The sequence below is a fragment of the Garra rufa genome, chromosome 10 (assembly GCF_049309525.1).
Source record: "Garra rufa chromosome 10, GarRuf1.0, whole genome shotgun sequence".
Lineage (NCBI taxonomy): Eukaryota > Metazoa > Chordata > Actinopteri > Cypriniformes > Cyprinidae > Garra > Garra rufa.
The window spans coordinates 43,605,626-43,629,410 of NC_133370.1; the positions used below are offsets into that span (position 1 = coordinate 43,605,626).

A 23,785-nucleotide genomic window follows, 5' to 3' on the forward strand; every position below is an offset into this window, starting at 1 on the left:
AAAGAAGAGATTAAAAAGGATATTTTAATGTGAAGATGATGATGGCCATACAAACAATATTGTTGTCTGTGGATTCCAAATTTGGTGTGGATGTATAGGATGGCCTGGATGAATGTGAGATTTCCCGGCCTGAAATTTTGTCCCAGTCCGCCCCTGATACTGGGGCATCAGTTTACTCTACTGCATCTATTGTGGATAGTATCACGGATTTTAATGGTTTCTATACTGTCTTTTGTCGCGTCGCGCCGCTCGCGTCTGAGGACACGGAACCAGCGGGGCAGAGCCGGGGGGTTTCCCCGGGGATGGAACCCGCGAGCGGGAGAGTTCCGGAGAACATCTGCACTGTGTATTGATGCACCTTACGAGATAATAAGACAAGCAAGCAAGGTGAAAATATATATATATATTTGTATGTCTGTTTGTGTGTGGTTTGTAAGATTTTTGCCCAACAGTTTAACCTAGTAACATTTACTTGTCAACATTATGGTACATAAACCAGGGCTGCCAACATTTGAGTTCAGCTTGGAGTGAGACTTTAGAGATAAATTCATCTATCTGGTGCACTTTGAAAGTTCACAATTCAGAGCTCCAATACAGTATCAGTGTGCAAACTAAACAAAGAAAAAAGCTAGTGAATTGACTTGATCTTGAGGTTTAAAGGGGACGCAATCCTCTTTTTAGTTGTGATATGGTGTCTCAGTCTAAATTACTCTCACACTGGTATATTTAGAAACCAAACAAATTAGAATATAATGATAAAAATAATTTTATATTATTATTCTTACGACAGTAATATTGGAAAACAATTCTGCAAAATAAATGAAAATGAGTATTTCACAAGTATGTAATTTTACGTTATTCTACAGTAGGGAAATTACAATACTTTTGTCGTAATTTCTACACTTGCAAGCAGGGCCTAAAACTTTTTTTTGCCATATCTGCCCTTTTAATCATGATACAAACTAAATTTCTTGGTGATTTGAGAAAATTTACCAGCCATAAATATTTTTTCCTGGCCATGAAACTACTACAAAACTATATATAAATTAATTCTGTATAAAAATTAAATGAAATCTATATACAAAACAATAATATTTGGCAGTACATTACTACAGTACCTTACTGTAAACTGAAATACAGTTGGGTACTGTAAATCCTAATTAACAATAAGTTACTGTAAAAACCCTTTGAAATGTCTAACAGTGTGTCTAATACAAAGCAGATTTTAAAATTCTTTATAAATTGACAGCTAAAGCTGACCTGAAAAAGCATCATATTTGGGAACTCTATGGGTTAACTGAGGCTTGGCGAAACCTGTTGCCAATTAAGCGTGTGGAATGCCACATATAGACATTTCCTCAGAACTTCCAGCACAGGTTTCAGACCACATGGTCCCTTCCAGACAGACAATATAACTGCTTTAACAGATTAAAATGCTTGTTTTATTCACATTTTTGCTTTTACAGTTTGGAAACAATTGTCGGAACTGACCATGTGGACAATGTGTTTGGCGCCGCTCTGATACATTCTCTGGATTACGAGAGACCCAAGTTTAAGTGTCTTTAGCATTTTTCTATTAGGCAGTGCACAAGCTGCGATGGAAGCTCAGAGGTTTTTCTTTCTCATCTGTCTGATGATGTGTGGAGGAGACACTGAAAGCACACCTGAAATTTGCACAGGAGCGCACTGCCAAAGGTCTCCGTCCAGATCACCCGAACACCAGAGCAGGTATTCAGTTTATGCTCCAAGACGCCCATCGGTTCCCTACACGGTAATACATCCGCAGCACAGTAGGACTGGCGGTCCGAAAGTAAACCCAAGGACCATCACGGCAGAGGTGTTCAACCCTCAGGGATGCACAGGGGGAGGCTGTCATGGCTCGCCAAGAACATCAAATAATGATACAAAGGAGTGCAAGGGAATCGGATGTAAACTACCTGTAAGGATGCGACAAGATCCCAAACAGCATTCCTGCGTTGGAGATGCCTGCACCACAGGATCAGATGCTGGAAGAAGCAGACTTTCTTTTGTCCATATGCAGGACAGAGCCGAGCAAGTATTAGGGGAATTTCCGGAGTTGGGAACTCGAGGGGGGCCGTCAACTGGAATTCAGTTAACATGCGACATCAAACCAGGTAAACAATGATTAGGTGCTTGGTATTATGATAGCAGTCCTGTGTGTTTCTGTAAAAGAGGTAATACACTTGTTAAATTGCAAACCATGTGAAATTAATTACATGTTGGATTGTTGCCTGCTCCCTCAGCCAGTTTGTAAAAGCATGTCCATTTCATGACAATACAAAAGCATGCATGTTATCAATAATTTAATGCGACTCAAATCTAAAGCATCATTTAAAACAAAAAAAGTCTTGCTCTTTCTTCAATTTTGATCAGGCACGAATGAAGTCCCTTCTGAAGATGCATTGGTGTTGCATTTGCACTTGGCAAAGGGTCAGGATAAACTGGTGGCCCAGTTGCAAGGACAGCAAGCTGAAGTTAAGCAACTTCAGAACACACTGAGAGAACAGCAAAATGCTCTACTAGCCCACCAAAGGGAAATACTGGAGCAACAACGGATTATGTTTGAAAAGATGGAGGAAGTCAAGACCCAATACAACCACTTTCTTGACAGTGTCAAACAGTTATCTGTACAAGGCCCACAGGGCATCATTGAGAGCCATTTGGATGGTCTCCAATCCCAGGCTAGAACCTTTTCTCAGGAGGCCTTTGCAATGCATAAGATGAACATGGATGCTAGTGTTATGGATGCTGACAGACCTCTACTTGGCTGTGGATCCTGCAGAGCAGATGAGTACTGCGACTTTAGTGCAGAAAGGCCACGTTGTGAGAAATGCACTGTTTGCCCTCCGGGATTCTTTCTGGTGGCTCAGTGCTCGATTCACGCTGACAGGATTTGCCAGGTACGTCTTCTTAAGGTTTTTCTGAATTTAAAGGATTAGTTATCTCCTGAATTAAAATTTCCTAATGATTTACTCACCCCATGCCATCCAAGATGTTTATGCCTTTCTTTCTTCAATCCTAAAGAAATTAAGGTTTTTGAAGAAAACATTTCAGGATTTTTCTTCGTATAGTGGACTTCAGTGGTGGCCAGTGGGTTGAAGGTCCAAATTGCAGTTTTAATGCAACTTCAAGGGTCTTATCTAGCAAAAAGATTGGTCATTTTGTATATACTTTTTAACCACAAATGCTTGTCTTGCACTAGCTTTAGTCTTCGCGCATTGTGTAATTACATTGGAAAAGTCATGCATGGTTAGTTCTTTGTTCCTGTTTTAGTTCTTTCTTCCTAATAGTCGACTAACTGTTAGTCAACGTAAAGAGGCTTGGTCGACCAAAATTCAATTAGTCACTTAGTCGCAGAAAAAAAAAATTCCACAGGAAATGGCGAAGTCAAGCAGTCTGTGATGGATAGATCATTAATGGCTGGTCTATGTGGTAATATAGTACATCAGGCAGGAGATCCAAATGCTCGCCTTTCCTTCATCAACCTCAAATATTGATTTTCATAAAAGTATGCGCTATTCAAGTGCGCAGAGTGTGGAAGCTGAATAGTAGCGTGTTCACTGCATGATAGATGGAGGCACTGGTGCATCCTTTTTGATCATTCAGTACATCTTTTGAATCTGTTAAAGACTCTCCATTTATTTGTGTGTACTCACAATAACAACGAAAAATTGCGCTTTTGTAAAATAATTAAAGCAAGGATCCGCTTTCTGCCGCAAAACTTCGAAACTCCATCTATACTTGCCTTACAGACATGAAAAATGTATCTGTAGAGAGTGAAATGTCCACTTTTAAATTAACCAATTCAAATGGGAAAAAAATATTCTTAGATTATGTAATCCACATGAAACATGCATACAGGCACATCACTACTGCAGAGATGACGAGTCAGTGTCGCCGACTTCATCTCTTAAGCCGAAAAGAAAGAAAACACTGTAGTTTACCAATAAATTATTAAAATGTTAATGCAATTTACTTGCTGTTTTTCCCTGACACATTTATAATTATTATATCTATTATATATATATAATTATTACGATGCGTTGTGGCAACAAAAAGTATATAAATTAAAAAGTATATACATTTTATTGTTTTAAAAAAAGAACCAATAATTTCAAGACAAAACCCTTATTCCTCAGCAGGGATCATGTAGAGCCCTTTGAAGCTGCACTGAAATTGCAGTTTGGACCTTCAACCAGTTGGGCACCACTGAAGTCCACCATATGCAAAAAACCTTGGAATGTTTTCCTTTAAAAACTGAAGTAAAAAAGCTATAAATCTCTTGGAGGGTGAGTAAATTATCAGGATTTTGTTTTAATTTGGAAGTGAACTAATCCTTTAAAAAGAATCATAGTGCAATCCCAACACTTGTTGTCACAGCTTGCTGTCAAATGTATTAGCAGTTTTAAGAAATACAAGGTGTAACAACTATAATTGTCCAACAGGACAGAGACGAATGCCTAGAGATACCAAATTTATGTAAGGAACGCAACCAGTGCCTCAACACACCAGGTAAGTTGGCTACCAGACTTCCAGACTTATTTAAAAGGATAGCTGACACAAAAATGAAAATTCTGTCATTAATTTCAAACCGGTAAGACCCTTGTTCATTTTCGGAACACAAATGACTATATTTTTGATAAAATTCGAGAGCTGTCTGACACTGCATAGACAGCAACGTAACTGAAACGTTCAAGGCCCAGAAGAGTAGTAAGTACATTGATAAAATAGTCTATGTGACATCAGTGGTTTAACCATAATGTTATGAACCTACGAAAATACTTTTTTGTGCGCAAAGAAAACAAAAATAACTACTTCTTCTCTTCCGTCCACGAGAGTACCATGACACATGCATTTGGTGCTGCTGACACAGGACCTGGAGTTCTGCCATAGAACCTGGATGCGCTGTGCCTTGTTTACAAGCAGAAGACGATTCAAGCTGTACATAAAACAGTCTTCGTAAACATGTCTGAAGACTTCAACAGAGAGGATGACTTGCAATTTTTTTGCCCAGCCTCACTTATTTGAACCACGATATACATAAAATGAACTAAGAGAGACAAAAGACTTCTGCTTCAGCAGCACCACATGCATGCATTGTGGTAGTCTCATGAAGATTAAAGCAGCGTTAAAGATTTACACAGACGAGAAGAAATTGTTGAATTTTTATTTATTTATTTATTTTTTTTTTTTTGTGCACAAAAAGTATTCTCGCTTCATAACATTATGGACTGTTTTAACAATGTCCTTACTACCTTTCTGGGTCTTGAACGTGTCAGTTGCGTCTATGCAGGGTCAGAAAGCTCTCTGATTTTATCAGAAATATCTTAATTTGTGTTCCAAAAATGAACGAAGGTCTTATGGGCAGAGGCGGACAGTAAGTATTTTTACTCTGCTGTAAAAGTACTTTTCAAGTGTCTGTTTTTCTTTAGAAAACTTTACTTCACAACATTTCAAAGCATAATATTGTACTTTTTGCTGCACTACATTTCATATTAAATATCATTGAATACTTAATAACATTAAAATCTATTACTTTTCTTACTCAATTAAATGTAATTTAAAGATTTACTTGAGTACAAGAAAGTACTACGTTTTTAATGTTCTTAAAGTATTAAAGGTAAAACAAACAACAACTTTTATTTATGAAATGTAGTGCAGTAAAAAGTATAACATTATGCTTTGGAATGTAGTGTTAAGTACAGTTTCAAATTTACTTCAGTAACATAAAAATACTTCACTACTGTCCGCTTCTGCTTCTGGGATTTGAACGACATGAGGGTGAGTAATTAATGACAGAGTTTTCATTTTTGAGTGAACTGTCCCTTTAGAATTTTTGATTCTAAGAGATTAACCGTAGTGCATTGTTTCAGGTGGATTTCGCTGCTCCGGCATGTCGGAGAGAGAAGCAGCCACTGGTATGTGTGGGCACTCTTATTTTTACAGTACTGAAATGGAGGAGTGTCAAGCCTGTACAGAATGTGATTCTCAGCCAATGACGTCCCCATGTTCGGCCTTAAGTGATGCCGTGTGCACCAGCCCCTCTGAAAGCAAACTCTCACAGTCCTGGTCAGGTAACGTTGACCTACCAAAGGGTAGTGAGTTTCCTGAAAAGCAACTTCACATTCGTGGTAACAGCGATGCAAGCCTTCTTTCCTGCACTGATGGTTGGATAGTGCTCCACCAACATGGCCTTGTTTGGGTTGACCATAACCTCGCTTTAAAACACGGCTGCCGCAGTTTTGTTCAAGCATGTTTACGACTGAACGCCAGTGAAGATGAACATCGAGATCTGAGTGGGATGCGTTTGGAACAGCAGGAAGGCAAGTCTCTCCAGAGTGCTAGTGTGAGTGGAGCAACTTCTGTGGAACCAGGTCACGTACTCTACCTTTCGCTCAAGAGCGCCACCAACCAGTGTAGCCAAGACAATGAAGATGTGCATCTTCAGAGCAGCTTAATCTCACCTTTCAGCTTGCTCTGGTTGTCCCATGACACCGGAGCGGTTGCAATGACTGCTCAGGCTGTCGCTTCTGCGCACTACCACACCAACTACCGTCCTGCTTTCCGTACATCATCCATCTCCGACCCCTACATGGTCGGCTTGACCCATGACAATCGAGGGGTGCGCTTTAGAGAAAGTGGCACTGTTAAGTTTGTCCTCCAGCAAGCATTGTACACCATGGGTCAAGCCTGCATCTCTGAAGGCTTCTACTTACTTGCATATGTGAACCACAACGGAAGCAGCGCTGAGCTGACCCGTGCTTTCAAGCCTGGCGTTCACTACAGAGACACATCTATATCTCTGTCAGCAGCCACCGCTGTGGATTCTGGAGATATGCTCACCTTTGAGATCCTCGCACCTGCACAGTGCAATGTGCGCTACTTCGGTGATGACTCTGGGATTAGCATGCTCAGTCTGGTGTGGATCCCTTCAGCCGTGTCTACTGCCTTGTCAGCCTCCGTGTCTAGGAAAGGTCTCCCGTCTGGCGCAGTGCGCAACAAAGCCTTGTTCTTCCATCAGACAAGTCCAGCGGTTCCACAAGTTGCACTTACTGGAACCAAAGATCACAGAGACTTCATCTTTCGGGAAGCTGGGACAGCAAGTGTGGCTTTAGATCTGAGGCTTATCCACTCTTGCAGTCTAATCAAACTCACCTTGCTTCAACAGAGTGGCTCTCAGGGGGTTCAGCCAGCCCCTGTAGCTCAACAGATTAGCGGACATATGCCAGAAGGAAGCATATGGGCAAGTGTGGGACTGAGGGTTTCGTTCCAGGTGCGCAATGGCACTGTGATCTTTGCTACAGTGGACTGTGTGAGAGGGCGCATCAACCAAATTGCATATGATGCCGGAAGTAGCATGTCTATTCTCTGGACAGCTGCATGATCATCGCATGAATCTGGATAGCATGAATCAAGCTAGCATGCTGATCTGTTTACACTCTTTATGCATTTAGAGGATTAGTTCTCTCCTGAATTCAAATTTACTAATAATTTATTTACCACCGTGTCATCAGGATGTTCATGTCTTTCTTTCTTCAGTCAGTCGAAAAGAAATGAAGTTTTTTGAGGAAAACATTCCAGGATTTTTTTACCCATATAGTGGTCTTCAATGGGAGCTAATGGGTTTAAGGTTCAAATTGCAGTTTCAATGCATCTTCAAAGAGCTCTACACGATTCCAGTCGTTGGGTATCGAGAACTGGATCCATTTTAGATCCGGTTACAAATTTAAAAAATAACAGGGTATAGACACGTGCATTTCGATTCCGCTTAATGATTCCTGCATTCGCATTTTAATGTGATTTTTAAACTATTTAAAAGAACTTGCACACTGTTTATGTGCAGTGCACACATCTGAAGCGCGAGCACAGAGAACAGCGATCCCGACGGAGCATTTTTTTGTCTTAAGTGAATGTAAACAGATGAAAAAGAAAACAAATGTTTAACAGTATTTTTAAATCTGTGTTCGGTGTTAAAGAGACAGCCGTCTAATAAATGTGCCGCCTGTCATTAATGTTAATCAAAGAACAAAAAAAATCATTAACTGACTAAATATCTTTTGTGAATTTAATGAGGATTAATCAATATTTTATTTATGAAAAGAAAACTTTGCTTTTAAACTTTTGTTTTTAAACTTTTGATTTCAATTTCTGTACCTGACATTTGTTCAGTTTTATTTATTTCTGCTATTGCTAATTGATTGCTTGATTACTTATTGATTATTGATAATTTATTACTTGTCTTTAACAATTCAATGTTTGAAATTTATATTAGTGTAGATGTTTTTTTCTGTGGTATTTTTTGGTAAATCCATAGGCAAAAGACAGAATAAATATGTTTGACATCTAAATGTTTGACTTGTTAATGGATTTTTTTATCTTATTGGAATCGGAATTAGGAATCGATAAGAATCGGAATCGAAAAGCAGAATCTGAACCGGAATCAGAATCGATAAAATTCAAATGATACCCAACCCTAGGAATAAGGTTCTTATCTGGAGAAACGATTGGCCATTTTCTGAAAAATAAAATTAAAATCTCGCACTAGCTCTGCGATGCATGTCCACGACTTCATGCATTACTAAGGATGTAACAATATTACCAATATCGCTATAGCAAAATTGTCTTTATATTATTGTGGTCACATGATGATATGCAACGATAGGTCTTCCGGGCAAAAGTGTAGTTTTTATAAAAAATATTTCGACTTCTCATTTTAACATAAAAGGTCTTAAAAGTTGTTTTGGGCCATTATGCTTTGACACAGTATCTGTCAAACAAACTAAAACCAAAAGCACAATATGGCTTAATCCCTTAATCAAGTCTGTTTTCGCTGCACGTTTCAAAGCGAAGCACGCACTTCGTTCAGACGATCAGCTTGTGATCCGGTGTTTTCCGTGCCTTAGAACGGCTCAGTTCACAGTGAATGCAGTGAACTTGTTTATTGTACGTGCTGTGAGTTTAGCATGAGTTTGGGAACACAACGGCCACTAGTTATGTTTTATCGTAGTAGACTACAGCATTTCACTAGATTTGTAGTGAGACACGTTTTTGTAAGCCTGTTTTTACTGAAGCTGGAGTTTTTCTTCAAAATAAAAGCTCTACTGCAAAAATGAATTGCGGACATTTAGCGGTTTAAATAACGTTACTGCAGTCCAAATTCAAAATATCTCTTTCAAGTGTGGAAATTAGGAAAGAAGTATTGTGATTTCCCTACTGTAGTGTAAAGCAAAAATAATATACCTATGAACTATTCATTTTCATTTATTTTACAGTGCAATCGTTTTACAATATAGGGCTATTACTGTCACTGTTGTTATTATTATTATATTCTAATTTGTTTGGCTTCCTAAAACACCAGTGTGAATGTAATTTAGACTGAGAAAGTATCACAAATAAAAAGAGGGTTGAGTCCCCTTTAAAGTTCAGGTACAAGTCTGGCTTTTTAAGTTTTCTTAGTTAAGAACATGGGTTGAAGCTCTTAATTTTGAACCCTCAAAGTGCAATAGACAGAAGAATTAAACTTTAAAATGTATAAAATGTAATTATTTTTCCAATTCTTTATTTGTCTTTTTTATTTAAAAATCGCAATAAATATTGTAGCATAGACTTCATATCGCAATATCATCGTATCATCAGATTTTGATTTTGTTACATCCCTACGCATTGCGTAATCAAGTTGGAAAGGTCATGACTGGTTTGTTCTTTTTGTACTTTGGTTAAAAAAGGTGGGGTAGAGTGAGAACTCCATCTCATTTTTTCCTCGAACTTCAAAATTGTCCAAAATCGTTGTTGTAAAGGGTGTTTGACTTGCTTTGCACGTTCGCTTTGCAAACACTGGGTCGGTGATTTCACCTACGTCACGCTTGACCTTTTCCAACATGACTGCGTAATGCATGAAGTCAAGCCAGTGCAAGATGAGCATTTGTGGTTAAAATGTATATACATTCATATATACTAATCATTTCACTAAATAAGTCCCTTATTTCTTAGCTGGGATTGTTTAGAGCTCTTTAAAGCTCCATTGAAACTACAATTCGGACCTTCAACCTGTTGATCCCCACTGAAGTCCACTATATGGAGAAAAATCCTGAATGTTTTTCTCAAGAACCTAAATTTCTTTTTGACTGAAGAAATACATGAACATCTTGGATGACATGGGGGTGAGTAAATTTAGTGAATTAATTCTTTAACTCAAGTATTCGGATGATGTTTTTATGTATGCGCAATTGATTTCGTTTCATTTTTTGAAACATTTTATTAGCTGTGCAACCAAATAGTAACTTGCGCAGCTTAGGTAAAAACTTTGTGAAAATATGATGAAATAAACATTTACTAATTTTTTTATTATTAAATACAAATCTTTGTGTGTTGTATGGTTTAAGTTTATTAAAATAATTGCATCTACTAGTTCTATTCAACATTTTCCTTTCATTCGCACTTCATAAATCAATGTAAGCATTCAAATGTATTATCTAAATGTAATTTGTTAATTATTTGCTTTGTTTTCGTCGTACAGCATGTTTTGTATCTCGCCTGTATCTTTAAATAAAAAACATTTAGTGGTAGCCGCATATTGTTGTTTTTAGTTAATTTCAAACAGTTAATAATTAGTCACAGAACTTTGATTATATAATAACTATTTATTACATCTTTGCAGGATTTCATTTTAAGATTTTTTCAAATGTTTGATCCCTGTACAATAAAAGCAGAAAAAGGTAGTAAACATTTTCTATGGGTAGTGGGAATCAAATGCAGTTGTTTGTGGCAAACAGAACCAGATGGCTTTGATTGTGCTCTTTAATATGCAGGTTTTATATAAAATAAAATAAAAGTAGCCCTCTGGCCTCCTTTATATATTTGTGTTGTTATTCTTAAAGCAAAAAATGTGACATTTCATTTATTACAAGTAACATCAGAGACACTAAATCAAATACATCCTTAGTTTTTTATGTTTCTATAAAAAGACCATAGCAGAAACCATATCCTGAAGCTATACTAGAACTGAAAATAGGTTTATAATCTTAGGAAGCATGTACACAGACTTGCGGTTTTCCAAGACATTTGGTTAATATTAAAAGCTTTACGGAGCAGGAGATGACGCTGATTTAAAGTTATTCCATAAGGAGAAGAGTGTGATAGACTGAACCCTTCAAAGGGCTAATGTGAAGCACTGAATTATGGCTACTTTAAGAGGGTCAGGTCAGTGATCAAACGTCCCTCACCATTCAGCCCGCTCTAAAACTTCACACAGATGGAAATGAATCAGTGTTTGAGAAAAGAACACATGATTTAACTGTTATTTATTCAGATCCCATTGATTTATAAAATCAGAAAATTTCATTTTATTAGCTACTAATAATTCTCATTCCTACAGAATTTTGAATAGTGTGTAAAATGTTATACTAATACTAACACAATGTATAGACATATACAGTCAAGTACCCCTGGCAAATTCTGACTTAAAGTTACTTTTATTCAACCAGCAAGTGTTTTTTTATTATTATTAGAAATGACACAGACGTCTCCCAGAAGATAATAAGACAATGTACAAGAGGCATCATTGTGGAAAAGAAATATTAGGCTACTCATCTTTTATTTACTTTTGAACAAAAAGTGGCATGTCCAAAATTATTCATACCCTTCTCAGTAATCAATAGAAAAGCCTTTATTGGCTATTACAGCAATCAAACGCTTCCTATAATTGCTGACCAGCTTTTTGCATGTCTCCACTGGTATTTTTGCCCATTCATCTTTAGCGATGAGCTCCAACTCTTTCAGGTTGGAGGGTCTCCATGCCATCACCCTGATATTTAGCTCCCTCCACAGATTCCCAATTGGATTTAAGTCAGGACTCTGGCTGGGCCACTGCAAAACGTTTATGTTTTTGTCTGCTAACCATTTCTTCACCACTTTTGCCGTGTGTTTTGGGTCGTTGTCGTGCTGAAATGTCCACTGGTGCCCAAGGCCAAGTTTGTCTGCAGACTGCCTGATGTTGTTGTTGAGAATTTTGATGTATTGCTCCTTTTTCATGGTGCCATTTACTGTGATTAGATTCCCTGGTCCACCGGCGGAAAAACACCCCCAAAACATTAGATAAGCATTTGCAAAGGCCAAGCGGGCTTTTGTGTGCCTTATCTGGAGAAGTGGTGTCTTCCTTGGTCTGCGTCCGTGGAACCCAGCGGTGTTCAGAGTCTGTTGGACTGTCTGCCTTGAGATGTTGCCACCAGCAGAGCCCGGATTCATCAGGATGGCCTTGGTGGTGATCCTTGGATTCTTTTTTACCTCTCTCACTATCCTCCTGGCCAGCCCAGGTGTCACTTTTGGCTTCCGACCACGTCCTCTGAGATTTTTCACAGTGCAGAACATCTTGTATTTTTTAATAATACTTTGCACTGTAGCCACTGGAACTTCAAAACATTTAGATATGGTCTTATAGCCCTTTCCTGACTTGTGAGCAGCCACAATGCGCAGCCGCAGGTCCTCAGTGGGCTCCTTTGTCTTAGCCATGACTGTCCACAAACCAACAGCAGAGAACTGCTATTTTTCACCTGTTGAGTTGATCAAAACAGCTGTTCCCAATGAATCAGGGTAATTAGGATGGTTTAGAACAGCTTGGACTATTTGGAATGGTATAGAACTTTGGATTAACCCATAGACTGTGACAGTTTGCAAAGGGTATGAATAATTTTGGACATGCCACTTTTTGTTCAAATGTACATCATACATATACATTGTACATCGTCTTATTATCTTTTGGGAGAAGCCTATGTCATTTCCAGTCAAATGTCAAATTTGCTGGTTGAATAAAAGTAACTTTAAGTCATAATTTGCCAGGGGTATGAATAATTTCGGGCTTGACTGTATGTGTTGTATATTTTGCTAATCTACCAGTTACAATAGAACCTATTATGCTGTCTACACTGGATGCGGCGCGGTTTGCAAAGGGTATAAATAATTTTGGACATGCCACTTTTTGTTCAAATGTAAATAAAAGCTGAGAAATATTTTTTTTCCACAATGATGCCTCTTGTACAGCATCTTATTACCTTTTGAAAGAAGACTGTGTCATTTCCGGTCAAAAAAAACTTGCTGGTTGAATAAAAGTAACTTTAAGTCAGAATTTGCCAGAGGTACGAATAATTACGGGCTTGACTGTAGATACTACACATGAAATGTGAATCAAGTCTATTTTGCTTAATCATGACAGCTGACTTGAACCTTGTGGCCTTCCCTGAGTGCAAGGGTTAAATGTCTGGTGAAGTGATGGTACAGGTGTTCAGTGTTAGAGGATGTGATAATACTACTGCTGTGTTGAAGCCTGTATTGACTTAAAAGTGAAACATCTGGAAGTGTTTAAGTTTCATTGGGGGAGCCTAGCATTTTGGATTCCTTAGTTTACCACTAAGGGTTTGGTGAGCTGTCCTCAGCCTAAAAGTGTGAAAGCAGATTATTAAATTGTTCAAATATTATATTATTTTGATGTATCTAGAGCAGAGGCTTTTAAATAAATAATTGATCTAAAAATGACAATTCTATCACTATTTACTCACTCTCGTGTTATTTTAACCCTTTATGATATAGATGGTTTGCACTTACGCCTTGGTTTGGTGAGTTACCCAGATGCGTGGCCATATTGGTAATACTCTCATGTAAATAACAGCATTGATTGCACGGTTAATGTACTACAGAATACGTTGTTTTGCTAATTTATGCTGTCCAAACCATGGAAAAAATGTGAGGAAGCTGCTAAATCATATAGAGGACTAAAGCTGGTAAGTGTGGAATATTCTGACAAACTAAAGTTAATAGGTGGTTAAGATACCTGCAAGCAGTAATTAATTAAGATATTAGCCTAATATTTCTCTTACCTGACTAGAAAAGGTAAGAACAAAAACGAATGCTGTCAATATTCTTGCCCTGGAAATCCTGGTTTAGTTTGGCCAACCACAAACGCCTTTTGCTCCCCAGACAGTTTTTTTTGCACTCTTCTCCTTGATTTCTTATAACTTTTGGCGGTCTATAGTACTCCAAATGTTTATCGCGGTCTGACCAATTAGCACAGCCCAAAACATGACATTAATTGACCATTTTCTGAAGCAATAATCAGGAAAATTTGCTAGTTCCGTTCGTTTCAGTGGCATTGTTTACATTTAGTGCAGCCAATATTGATGACGCATCGTGAAACGCTCTATTCGCAAAACAAGATCTGAAAAACTTTTTTTTTTTTTTTTGTAAATTGTGACTTATGTTATTTGGACTTCTTTCAGATGAAATTAAGTGTACATAAATGTTTTCCCAGACAAGCTCTTAGCCATCCCAATATAAAAAGAGCTAAATTTTCTTAGTAATACTTTCATTTAAATTAAAAAACACTAATTAAATTTTTTTAACAATATAAATATTACAAATATTTCTTATAATATTTATGTGGAAAATACTGTGGAACAGCATGTATTTCGAGGCTTTGTGCCGCGAAACTAACACTGTCATAGGCTACATATAACTAGAAAATATGACGCTAAACCATACTTGTAATCTTTTTAAACAACATACGACATTGTACACATATTAAACCAATAAATACACATATTATATTCACTTACCAAATTTGTAGATTGAGAAAATTTCCATATACTTCGTGGAAAACTGCAAGTTGTGTAAACTAAAATGACTAAACTGCGAAATATTTTTTTCTTCAGATAGCACGATTATTTTTTATTTTTAAACCTATGGGTGAGACTTCCAGTTCATTATACACATTAGGGAAATAATGAGATGAATAACAACGTGCAGTAAGCGGTAAAACTGTTTTTGCTACAAACCATTGTGCTCATAAAAAAATATGGTAAGACACACCAATTTTTAATATCGAGCAGCAAAACAAGCTGTTTTGTACAGCTAAAATTGCTGGACGCGGATGAAACCGGAAGCCAGACCCATTAAATTTACAAATGGCTCACAGGAAGAAAAAGGTGGAATAGTCTATAAAAACAAGAGTCCACAACAGGGGTGTTTAATCTAATTTACCATGCTTTATTGATAATGTGCACTCAATATTTTTGACCACTAGTGGGATATTGGTTTCTAATCAGATATTATTAATCAGTTTCCTTTGCCCACTCTATTTTCAAATACAGATATATTCTGAAGCACTGCAATAATAAGTTCATAGCGCTGCTTTACAATATTAACAGTCATCACCGTATAAGAACTGCTGTTCAAAAAACATAAATGCCCAGTGTTACAAAGCATTATCAAAGACTGAAGCACTAACCACCTTAGCTCTTAAGCAAGCTGCTTTTAATATTTCCATGTAACTAGTACAATATTAATACTAAAGTCATCAGCCATACATCTACATTTTTGGTTTATAGATGTCAAAAGATCCTGTGTGAACAGACAAGTTATTAAATGAAGGATCACCCTTTGTGCTCCATAATTTGTCTTAAATATAAATGGATGATGAAGTACTGAGCTGTTACTCATGACTTTGTCAAGGCACGTGTGTAGTGAATTAATGCAGAATTCAAATGCACTGGAATAAAAACTCTAAAACTGTCAAATGGAGCACCTCTGTCATTTTGGGAACATTATGACAACGTTGTGAAATGATTCAACCCATAATTAAGTACTGTCCTAATTGGACTGAAGACAAAATAGTGATCCTAAGTGAGTGTGTATGTGTTTTTATCGGCAGTGTTGTAAGACGGTTTCTTTCATCAGTAGGGTTAGTTACTGGCTCCATCTGACAGTGACTCAGTGAAGTATTTCTATTAGGAGGCCCTTGAAGTCTCCGCCGCACTCTGAGCTCAGGGCATCCTTCAGGGTCACGTCATATTTCTCCAAGTACATGTCTTTGATGGTCTCCAAATCCACCTGGAAGTTAAAAGGAAAATATAATTTTTCCTTCATGAAAAGTTTCTTCTCTGATATCAAACCCATAATAATCTCTACCTCAGAGCGTGCCACGATAATACGTATGAGCGTGTCCTCGTCCGTCCCGGCTCCTTTCATAGCAGCGTTCAGGCGGCGTGCGAAATACAGCTGCGGGTTTTTAGCACATCGCACTGTTTGAACAAAAACAAATCACTGTATGATTTGTATGGTACTCAAATATCAAACACATGATGCTGTATTCTTTTAGGAGCTTGCAGTCACTGCAATATGAGTCTAATTCAAAAGAGCAAATTTCCTAAAGGCTTTTGAATAGTTTGGATGGTTATAGTTACCCAGAGTAATGTAACAGTCCTTTAATGTTCCTGCAGCCTCGCTGTCTATCGCATCCAGGATATCTGTCCCAGAGAGCTATGGAAAAACACAAAGGAGAAACCAGAAACTCAGAAAGAATGTTGAAATGGCTCTTGTAAAGCAGCGGTGGGTATAGCTGGTGTTGGACCGTACAGTTTCATATATCTTGAAGGTGGCCTGAAGCTGTAGGTAGTTCCTGTGAGTGAGGATGTAGGTGAAAGTGGACTCGTCTGTTCCAAAGCGGCCTTCGCCCGCCTGTGAAAAAAAAACAATGGGTAGTCATTCAATTAGGCAACATAATAAGCAGGGTTGCCAGGTCTGTTTGACAAATCCAGACCTATGACTAATCAAAACAAGGCCAAAAAATGACGTTGGATGGTTTGATTTTTCTTATTTTGGCTAAATATCATTTTCTTTTATTTAGTACTACTCTTCAGAAGCTACAGAAGATGTTCCCCAGAAGACAAAATAAAAAAGTTTCAAAAGTTTTCACCCCCGGCTCTTAATGCTTCTCTCTGAAGCATCAGTGAGCGTTTGAACTTTCTGTAATAGTTGCATATGAGTCCCACAGTTGTCCTCAGTGTGAAAAGATGGATCTCTAAATCATACAGTCATTGTTGGAAAAGGTTCAAATACACAAAAATGCTGAAAAACCAAAGAATTTGTGGGACCTGAAGGATTTTTCTGAAGAACAGCGGGCAGATTAACTGTTCAGGACAAACAAGGGACTCATTAACAACTATCACTAAACAAAAAAACACAGCCGTGGATCATTCCGGCAACAACACAGTATTAAGAATCAAGTTTATGTAAACTTTTGAACAGGGTCATTTTTATAAATTCAACTATTATTTTCTCTTGTGGGCTATATGTAAATATCTTTTATGTGAAGATCTTTTTCAGGTCAGTACTAAATAAAAATAATATGCATTTTGTATGATCCCTTCTATTTTGGTCAAATAATTAACATTTTGCAGATTCTGCAAAGTGTATGTAAACGTTTGACCTCAACTGTACATTTAATAAACTTTAATTTGCAGAAATACGAAAGAAAGAAAAAAAGAAATCTTTAATAATAATGGCAATTCTGGGTGAAAATCGTGTACTTGGCAACCCAATATTGATATACTTACATTAAAGTAAATAGAACTAGAAACTACTTAATTGCCATTATTAGATTTTAGATTTTAGGTTGCCATTTTAAAAGTTTCAAAATCTTGAAGTCTGTCCCAATTAAATAAAGAAAAACAATGCAGAGTAAAGCTCACCTCAAACAATGATGTTGCATCTTGCTCTGCCAGTGCTTCATCCACTTCATAAGACTCATCCCTGTTGGCCTGCAGATGAGGATCAGTTCTTATAGCAAATAACAACTACAAAACTTGACAGTTTTAGTTGATACATTTTTCCTGGTTATTTTGGCAATATACCTGCAGAAACTGTAGCATGCTGACACAAAAATATCTTCCTTAAGAAAAGGAATTCTGCACCATATTGTTTATAAGGTAATTGTGACTTTGTATATATAGATATAATGTCAGAATTGTGAGATATAAACAATATAGATACTGTGAGATATAAAGCAATTGCTAGTAAAAAGTCAGAGCTGTGAGATCAAAAGTCACAATTACATTTTTTTACTCTGTGGTGGAAACAAAAAAAAGGTAAACTCAAACTTCTGAGAAAAAGTCTGTGAGATAAACTGTGAGATATAAACTCTGATATAAAAATTGTAAAATGTAAACTTGGAGTTACCAAAAAAAAGTCAGAATTCTAAGTTAACATCTCGCTATATTGACTTTTTTGAGATGTTATCACAGAAGTTAAACGATTAGTTTACTTCCAGAATATAACTTAATAATTTACTCATTTTATGTCATCCAAGAAATTAAGGTTTTTGAGGAAAACATTTCAGGATTTTTCTGCATATAGTGGACACTAATGGGAGCCAAGGGGTTGAAGGTTCAAATTTTAGTTTCAATGCAGCTTCAAAGGGCTCTACACAATCCCAGCCAAGGAATGAAAAAAAAAAAAAAAAAAAAAATATATATATATATATATATATATATATATATATATATATATATATATATATATATATATATTTCTCCTCCAAGTTCAAAATCATCTAACATTGTTGTTTGATGAACACTCTTTTTTTGTTAAAGGGGTAATTGGATGCCCATTTTCCACAAGTTCATATGAATCTTTAGGGTAATAATAAAAAGTCTGTAATATACTTTGGTTAAAAATTCTCAATAGTAGTGTAAAAAGCACCCATTTACCTTGTCAAAATCAGCTCTGCAAAATATCAGCTCATTTTATCGCATGGGCCCTTTAATTGCAAATGAGCTCTGCTCGCCCCGCCCCTCTCTGCTGTGGAATTACAAGGTGTAATGTTTACTTTAGCCGCATTTAGCTGCGTTTATCGGCAAAACTTGCCAACAAGCACATTATTAAGAAATGCTATTTGCAAAGATGCATAAAAACCCTTATACTCACTTCTGCTGTGGATGAAGCTGCATCATGAATGATTCACAAGAACATAGATGCATATGTAAATCGGGTTTGGCGCTTTCCTTTTAAAAATGTATTATTAACCTCTGCCTCTTCATGTCAGGAGTCAGGAGTAAATGACGACTGCTATGTTCATTATTACATCCAACAACAGAACACCTCAATCGCTCAATTAGAGTCTTCCTCTGCACCTCAGTCACACAATGGCGATCGTATTCGGACTGTTTCAGCTCGGGGAGGGCGGCGTCTAAGGTAAGACGCTCATGTCAATCAACTGTGTTTCGTCACAGTGAAAAGAAGCTGAGAATGACCTGATTTTAAAAAGGAGCTATTACTATAAAAGATTAAAAAATACCACTGTGTGGGTTGTTGTGTAAACAAACTGCCAACACACATTAATGTTCAAACAACCTGTAAAAGTTAGTTTTGCATCCGATGACCCCCTTAAGGGTGATTAACTTTCTTTGCACGTTCACTTTGTGAACAGTGGGTCAGTACTTTGCCTACATCACACATGACCTTTTCAACATGACTATGTAATGCGTGAAGTCGAGCTAGTGCAAGACGAGCACTTGTGTTTTTTCTAGAAAAGGAGCAATTGTGCCAGTAGATAAGACTTATTCCTCAGCTGGGATCACATTGAGCCATTTGAATCTGCATTGAAACTGCAATTTAGACCTTCAGCCCATTGGCTTCCATTGAAGTCCACTATATGGTGAAAAATCCTGAAATGTTTTTCTCAAAAACCTTTTTTTTTTCGACTAAAGAAAGAAAGAGATGTACCTCTTGGATGACATGGGGGTGAGTAAATTATGAGCAAATTTTTAAGTAAATTAATTATTTTTCCCATAAATTAGTGCTAATTGGTGTAATTATATTTTACCTGTAGGAGAGAAACCAGAAGATTCCTCACATCTCCACTAGTGTCATCTTCAATATCAGCCTCCAGATCTCGCTCATGCACTGATAATCAAAGGATCTGTTACATCACTATATTCCTGCATTATTTTTTATCACCAATAATATTACAGTCACAATAATAAGGCATTAATAAATCATGTCTCTTTGTATTTCATTACATCATAAAGTAAGCATTATACCTGATCAAAGCTTACCTTGCATATAAGCCTCTTTGGCATTCAAAATGTCCTGTTAATGAAAAATACATGAAAGGCATGTTTATCAGGAGAGATATACAATCAAGTACTGATTTATTTTCAGCTATATTTGATGCTTGAACTCTGACTATTTTTCTCTGGCTAATCTAATAATGTAAAGTAATGGATAACCTGATTGGTGCTGGTGCAGAGGATCTCCACCAGCAAGTCCTCATCTGTCCCTGCACCCTTCATGGCTCTCCTCAGCTCTTTAGCCATGAAGATGTGAGGCGGGTCCAGCATGGCCACAATTGCTTTCTCAAAGTTTCCTGTGAGTTCATTCTTCAAGACTTCCTCCAACTCCTTGATAATATGGCCACAGACAGAGAGGACAAGCCAGACAAAAACACTTAATTCAATGTATGACTCAAATGTACAGTATGTTGATTGATTTAGAGATGTTATGTAAAGAACTTTTATTGTTTAGTACAATACTTTCCAGCTTTCAATGAGCTCTACACAATTATTAAAAGGGAAAAAGCATAATGGTAGAAACTTAACACCAGTTAGCTAATGCAGTCTGAATCAATATAATGTGATGTGACAGAGAAAAATTAGAAATCATTGGAAACCACTTGTATTTGTCAATTAGCTGACATTTCAGAGATCTGACTCACATCGTCATATTTTTCAAAGTAGGCTTGTTTAATCTCCACACGCTGGGTTGCAGAGCGGTTCGCTAGAATGGAAATGATGGTCTCCTCGTCTGTCCCTGCGAACAACAGAAGATGAGCTCATACCTCAAAATGTCAGACATTACTTTCGGCAGACTACTCAAACTGTTCATAAAAGTCACTGTTTGAGATCCAAAACTTTCTTAAGAAAGCAACATTTCACCCAAAAATTAAAATTTGCTGAACATTTACTCAACCACAGGCCCAAACTGAAGTTTGAAATTTAGAGATGAGGGAAATGTAGCCTTAAGTCATTTGCTCACCGATGAATCCTCTGCAGTGAATGTGTGCCGTCAGAATGAGAGCCCAAACAGCTGATTAAAACATCACAATAATCCACAAGTAATCCACCCTACTCCAGTCCATCAATTAACATATTGTGAAGCGAAAAGCTCTGCATGTTTGTAAGAAACATTCATCATTAAGACATTTTATCTTTAGATTGTCGATTCAGTCAGAATACAAGTCCATTATCCATAATAATGCTTCCTCCGGAGAAAAGGTCCATCTGTTGACATTCTTTTACAACAAAAATCACCAACATATTTGACAATTTCAGACAATATTTCAAAGGATGAAGTATTATTATGGATATAGATCTGGATATTTTAGCCAGAAACAACACTTGTTTATTACAAATGCACAGCTTTTTGCTTCACAAGACATTGTTTGGATTATTGTGATGTTTTTTATCAGCTGTTTCTGACGGCACCCATTCACTGCAGAGGATCCATTGGTGAGCAAGTGATGTAATGCTAAATTTCTCCAAATCTGTTCCAGAAAAGAAACAAACTTCTTTACATCTATGGCCTGAAAATTAGAAAATGTTCAACAAATTTAGATTTCCTTTAATGTCTGCACAAAATTGACCTTATTATTTTTGGTTTTTGCCCTTTCCAACAATGACTATGATTTTGAGATCCATCTTTTCACACTGAGGACAACTGAGGGATTTGTATGCAACTATTACAGAAGGTTCAAACTCTCACTGATGCTCAAGAAGGAAAAACCATGCATTAAGAGATTTGAAGATCAGTGTAAATTTAACTTATTTTGCCTTCTGGAAAACATGTAACCATCTTCTGTAGCTTCTGAAGGGCAGTACAAAATGAAAAAAATATGATATTTAGGCAAAATAAGAAAAATATACACATTTCCATTCTGTTCAAAAGTATTCACCCCTGGCTCTTAATACATAGTTTTTTTTCCTTCTGGAGCATCAGTGAGCATTTAAACCTTCACAGCTGTGGATCATTCAGGTAACAACACAGTATTAAGAATCAAGGGGATGTAAACTTTTGAACACGGCCATTTTTATAAATTCAACTATTATTTTCTCTTGTGGACTATATGTAGCAACTTTTATGTTAAATATCTCAATCAGGTCAGTACCATGCATTTTGTATGATCCCTCTTATAATAATAACATTTAGCAGATTCTGAAAGCAGAATGCAAGCTTTTTTGACCTGATCTGTACATAATCATAATCATCATATTGCAGGTTACAAAAACAATCAATCACCCATTATTTATGTCGGTGTTTTCCAACAAGTGATTACTTTTATTCAACCTACCCATTCCTTTGCAGGCTTTACGGATTGCCTTGATGTCTGCCACCACATCAAAGTCCTCATAAGGAGTGATTGTGGGCTGAAATGAAGATTGTGTAAGGAAAAACGTGTTATGCAATTAAACTAGTGCAGTTTTAAATTACATTTTGGCACATCAAGAGTTTTTCAAATAGGTTAAGCAATTCATTCTTTGTTATATTGTCAAAATATGTGATGAGAGAGTCCATCAGCGTGTTTTTGAAGGTTTTGTGCATGAGATCACTATGCAGCAGAGTCTGTAGGGGGAGGAGGGGCTCTGTAGCTAACACACAGAGCTGAGTCATGGGATCTCTGGGCAGGGACGGGAATAGCGGAAGCCGTCCTCTGCCTCGCCCACTGCCATAATAACAATGTGCACTTATTGATAACAGAAACAGTTATTCTTTTATAAACATTCCTCTTCCTCTAAAAGAGCATAATATTGCTCAAATCACAGTAAAATACAAGAAATAATAGTAAATATAATATTTGTATCTATGTGGAAAGAAAACTATACTACTAAATATTTAAAAAGATATATTTAGTTTCGCAATTTGAATAATAAATGTGTTTAAATGTTTAAACGAAAATAAAACATTAAAAGGTCACGCCAGAATCTCGTTTGCGTATAATTAGCTATTTTTTTATTTAGCCCACTAATTTGCAGCATCCGTTAAACAAACTAATAACAATAAATATTATTAGTAGTAGTGAAATAAAGTGAAAAAACTGTTAAAAAGAAACAAACTGCAACTTGTTTTACTCACTTGAACGTTGCCCATCTTGTGATGCTGATGTGAGTCTCTGAATGCGCGTTCGCTCTCTCCACTCGGCGACGCGCATCTTTTTACTCCGCATCACTTACGTCACTGTTAGTGGCGTCATATAAATTTAACATTTTTATCTGATTTTAATCTATTTCTTCTTTTGAATCAATACCTCTGTTCTCAACAGAAGGCTAATACCAAAACCGACATTCTGTATTGATCTAATGAGATTTTATAAACAAAAATATATATTTTTTTCATTCAGCAGGAATGAAACAAATGTGCGTAGGCTGATACAAAATTTACTGAGTAAAATCCTTTTATTTAGGACAAGGAAGTCTTTGTTAATTGTATTCCAGCAGCATCAACCTACTCGTTGCATGAGTGCATGAACAATGCTTTGATTTTGTTTACCAGAATACTAATATTTATGGTAATTATTTTTTCTTGTAAAGTCATATGTAAGGCATATTTTATTTAATAAATACGTTTACAGTGTATGCTATAGCATTTTAAAAAAGCAGATGTAATGCACATAAGCAGCAATTGCTAAAAGACGTAAAAATATAAGGGAATGTATGTGATTGTATTGTGTTTTGTTTTTTTGTTAATCTCTGATTTACTCTATAAACATGTCTACAATTGTTTGGTCCATGACCTATTCTTTGACTTTGAGAGGATTCATTCATCCACATCACACCAATGTCCGTACTACAGTGAAGACTTGGCTCATAAATATTAATGAGGCACGTTATTGGGTACTTCAAGGAGGTTACTAAGCAACGTCACTTGACGTTATTAATATTAATGA

At 36.8% G+C, this 23,785-nt stretch overlaps 2 protein-coding genes across 3 annotated transcripts; one reads left to right on the forward strand and one right to left on the reverse strand.

Moving 5' to 3' along the window:
• The first annotated feature begins 1,597 nt into the window (after positions 1–1,597).
• Positions 1,598–9,120, forward strand: LOC141344594 (uncharacterized). The gene is made up of 4 exons (XM_073849470.1): positions 1,598–2,135; positions 2,395–2,921; positions 4,467–4,533; positions 5,895–9,120. The coding sequence occupies exons 1-4, from the start codon at positions 1,598–1,600 to the stop codon at positions 7,403–7,405; spliced, it is 2,643 nt and encodes an 880-aa protein (XP_073705571.1). The 3' UTR covers positions 7,406–9,120.
• Positions 9,121–15,033: 5,913 nt separating this feature from the next.
• On the reverse strand, positions 15,034–23,031 carry anxa13l (annexin A13, like). Of its 2 annotated transcripts, none has more exons than XM_073849125.1 (11): positions 22,975–23,031; positions 22,193–22,268; positions 20,561–20,655; positions 20,076–20,243; positions 19,902–19,935; positions 19,670–19,749; positions 17,538–17,606; positions 16,423–16,524; positions 16,251–16,326; positions 15,976–16,088; positions 15,034–15,897 (listed from the first exon to the last, which is right to left on the reverse strand). In XM_073849125.1, exons 1-11 carry the CDS (start codon positions 22,987–22,989, stop codon positions 15,778–15,780), a joined length of 948 nt encoding a protein of 315 aa, XP_073705226.1. In that variant the 5' UTR covers positions 22,990–23,031; the 3' UTR covers positions 15,034–15,777. The 2 variants fall into 2 exon arrangements, with proteins under 2 accessions (XP_073705226.1, XP_073705225.1); XM_073849124.1 differs by having other exon boundaries at positions 20,076–20,246.
• Between the last annotated feature and the right edge of the window lie 754 nt (positions 23,032–23,785).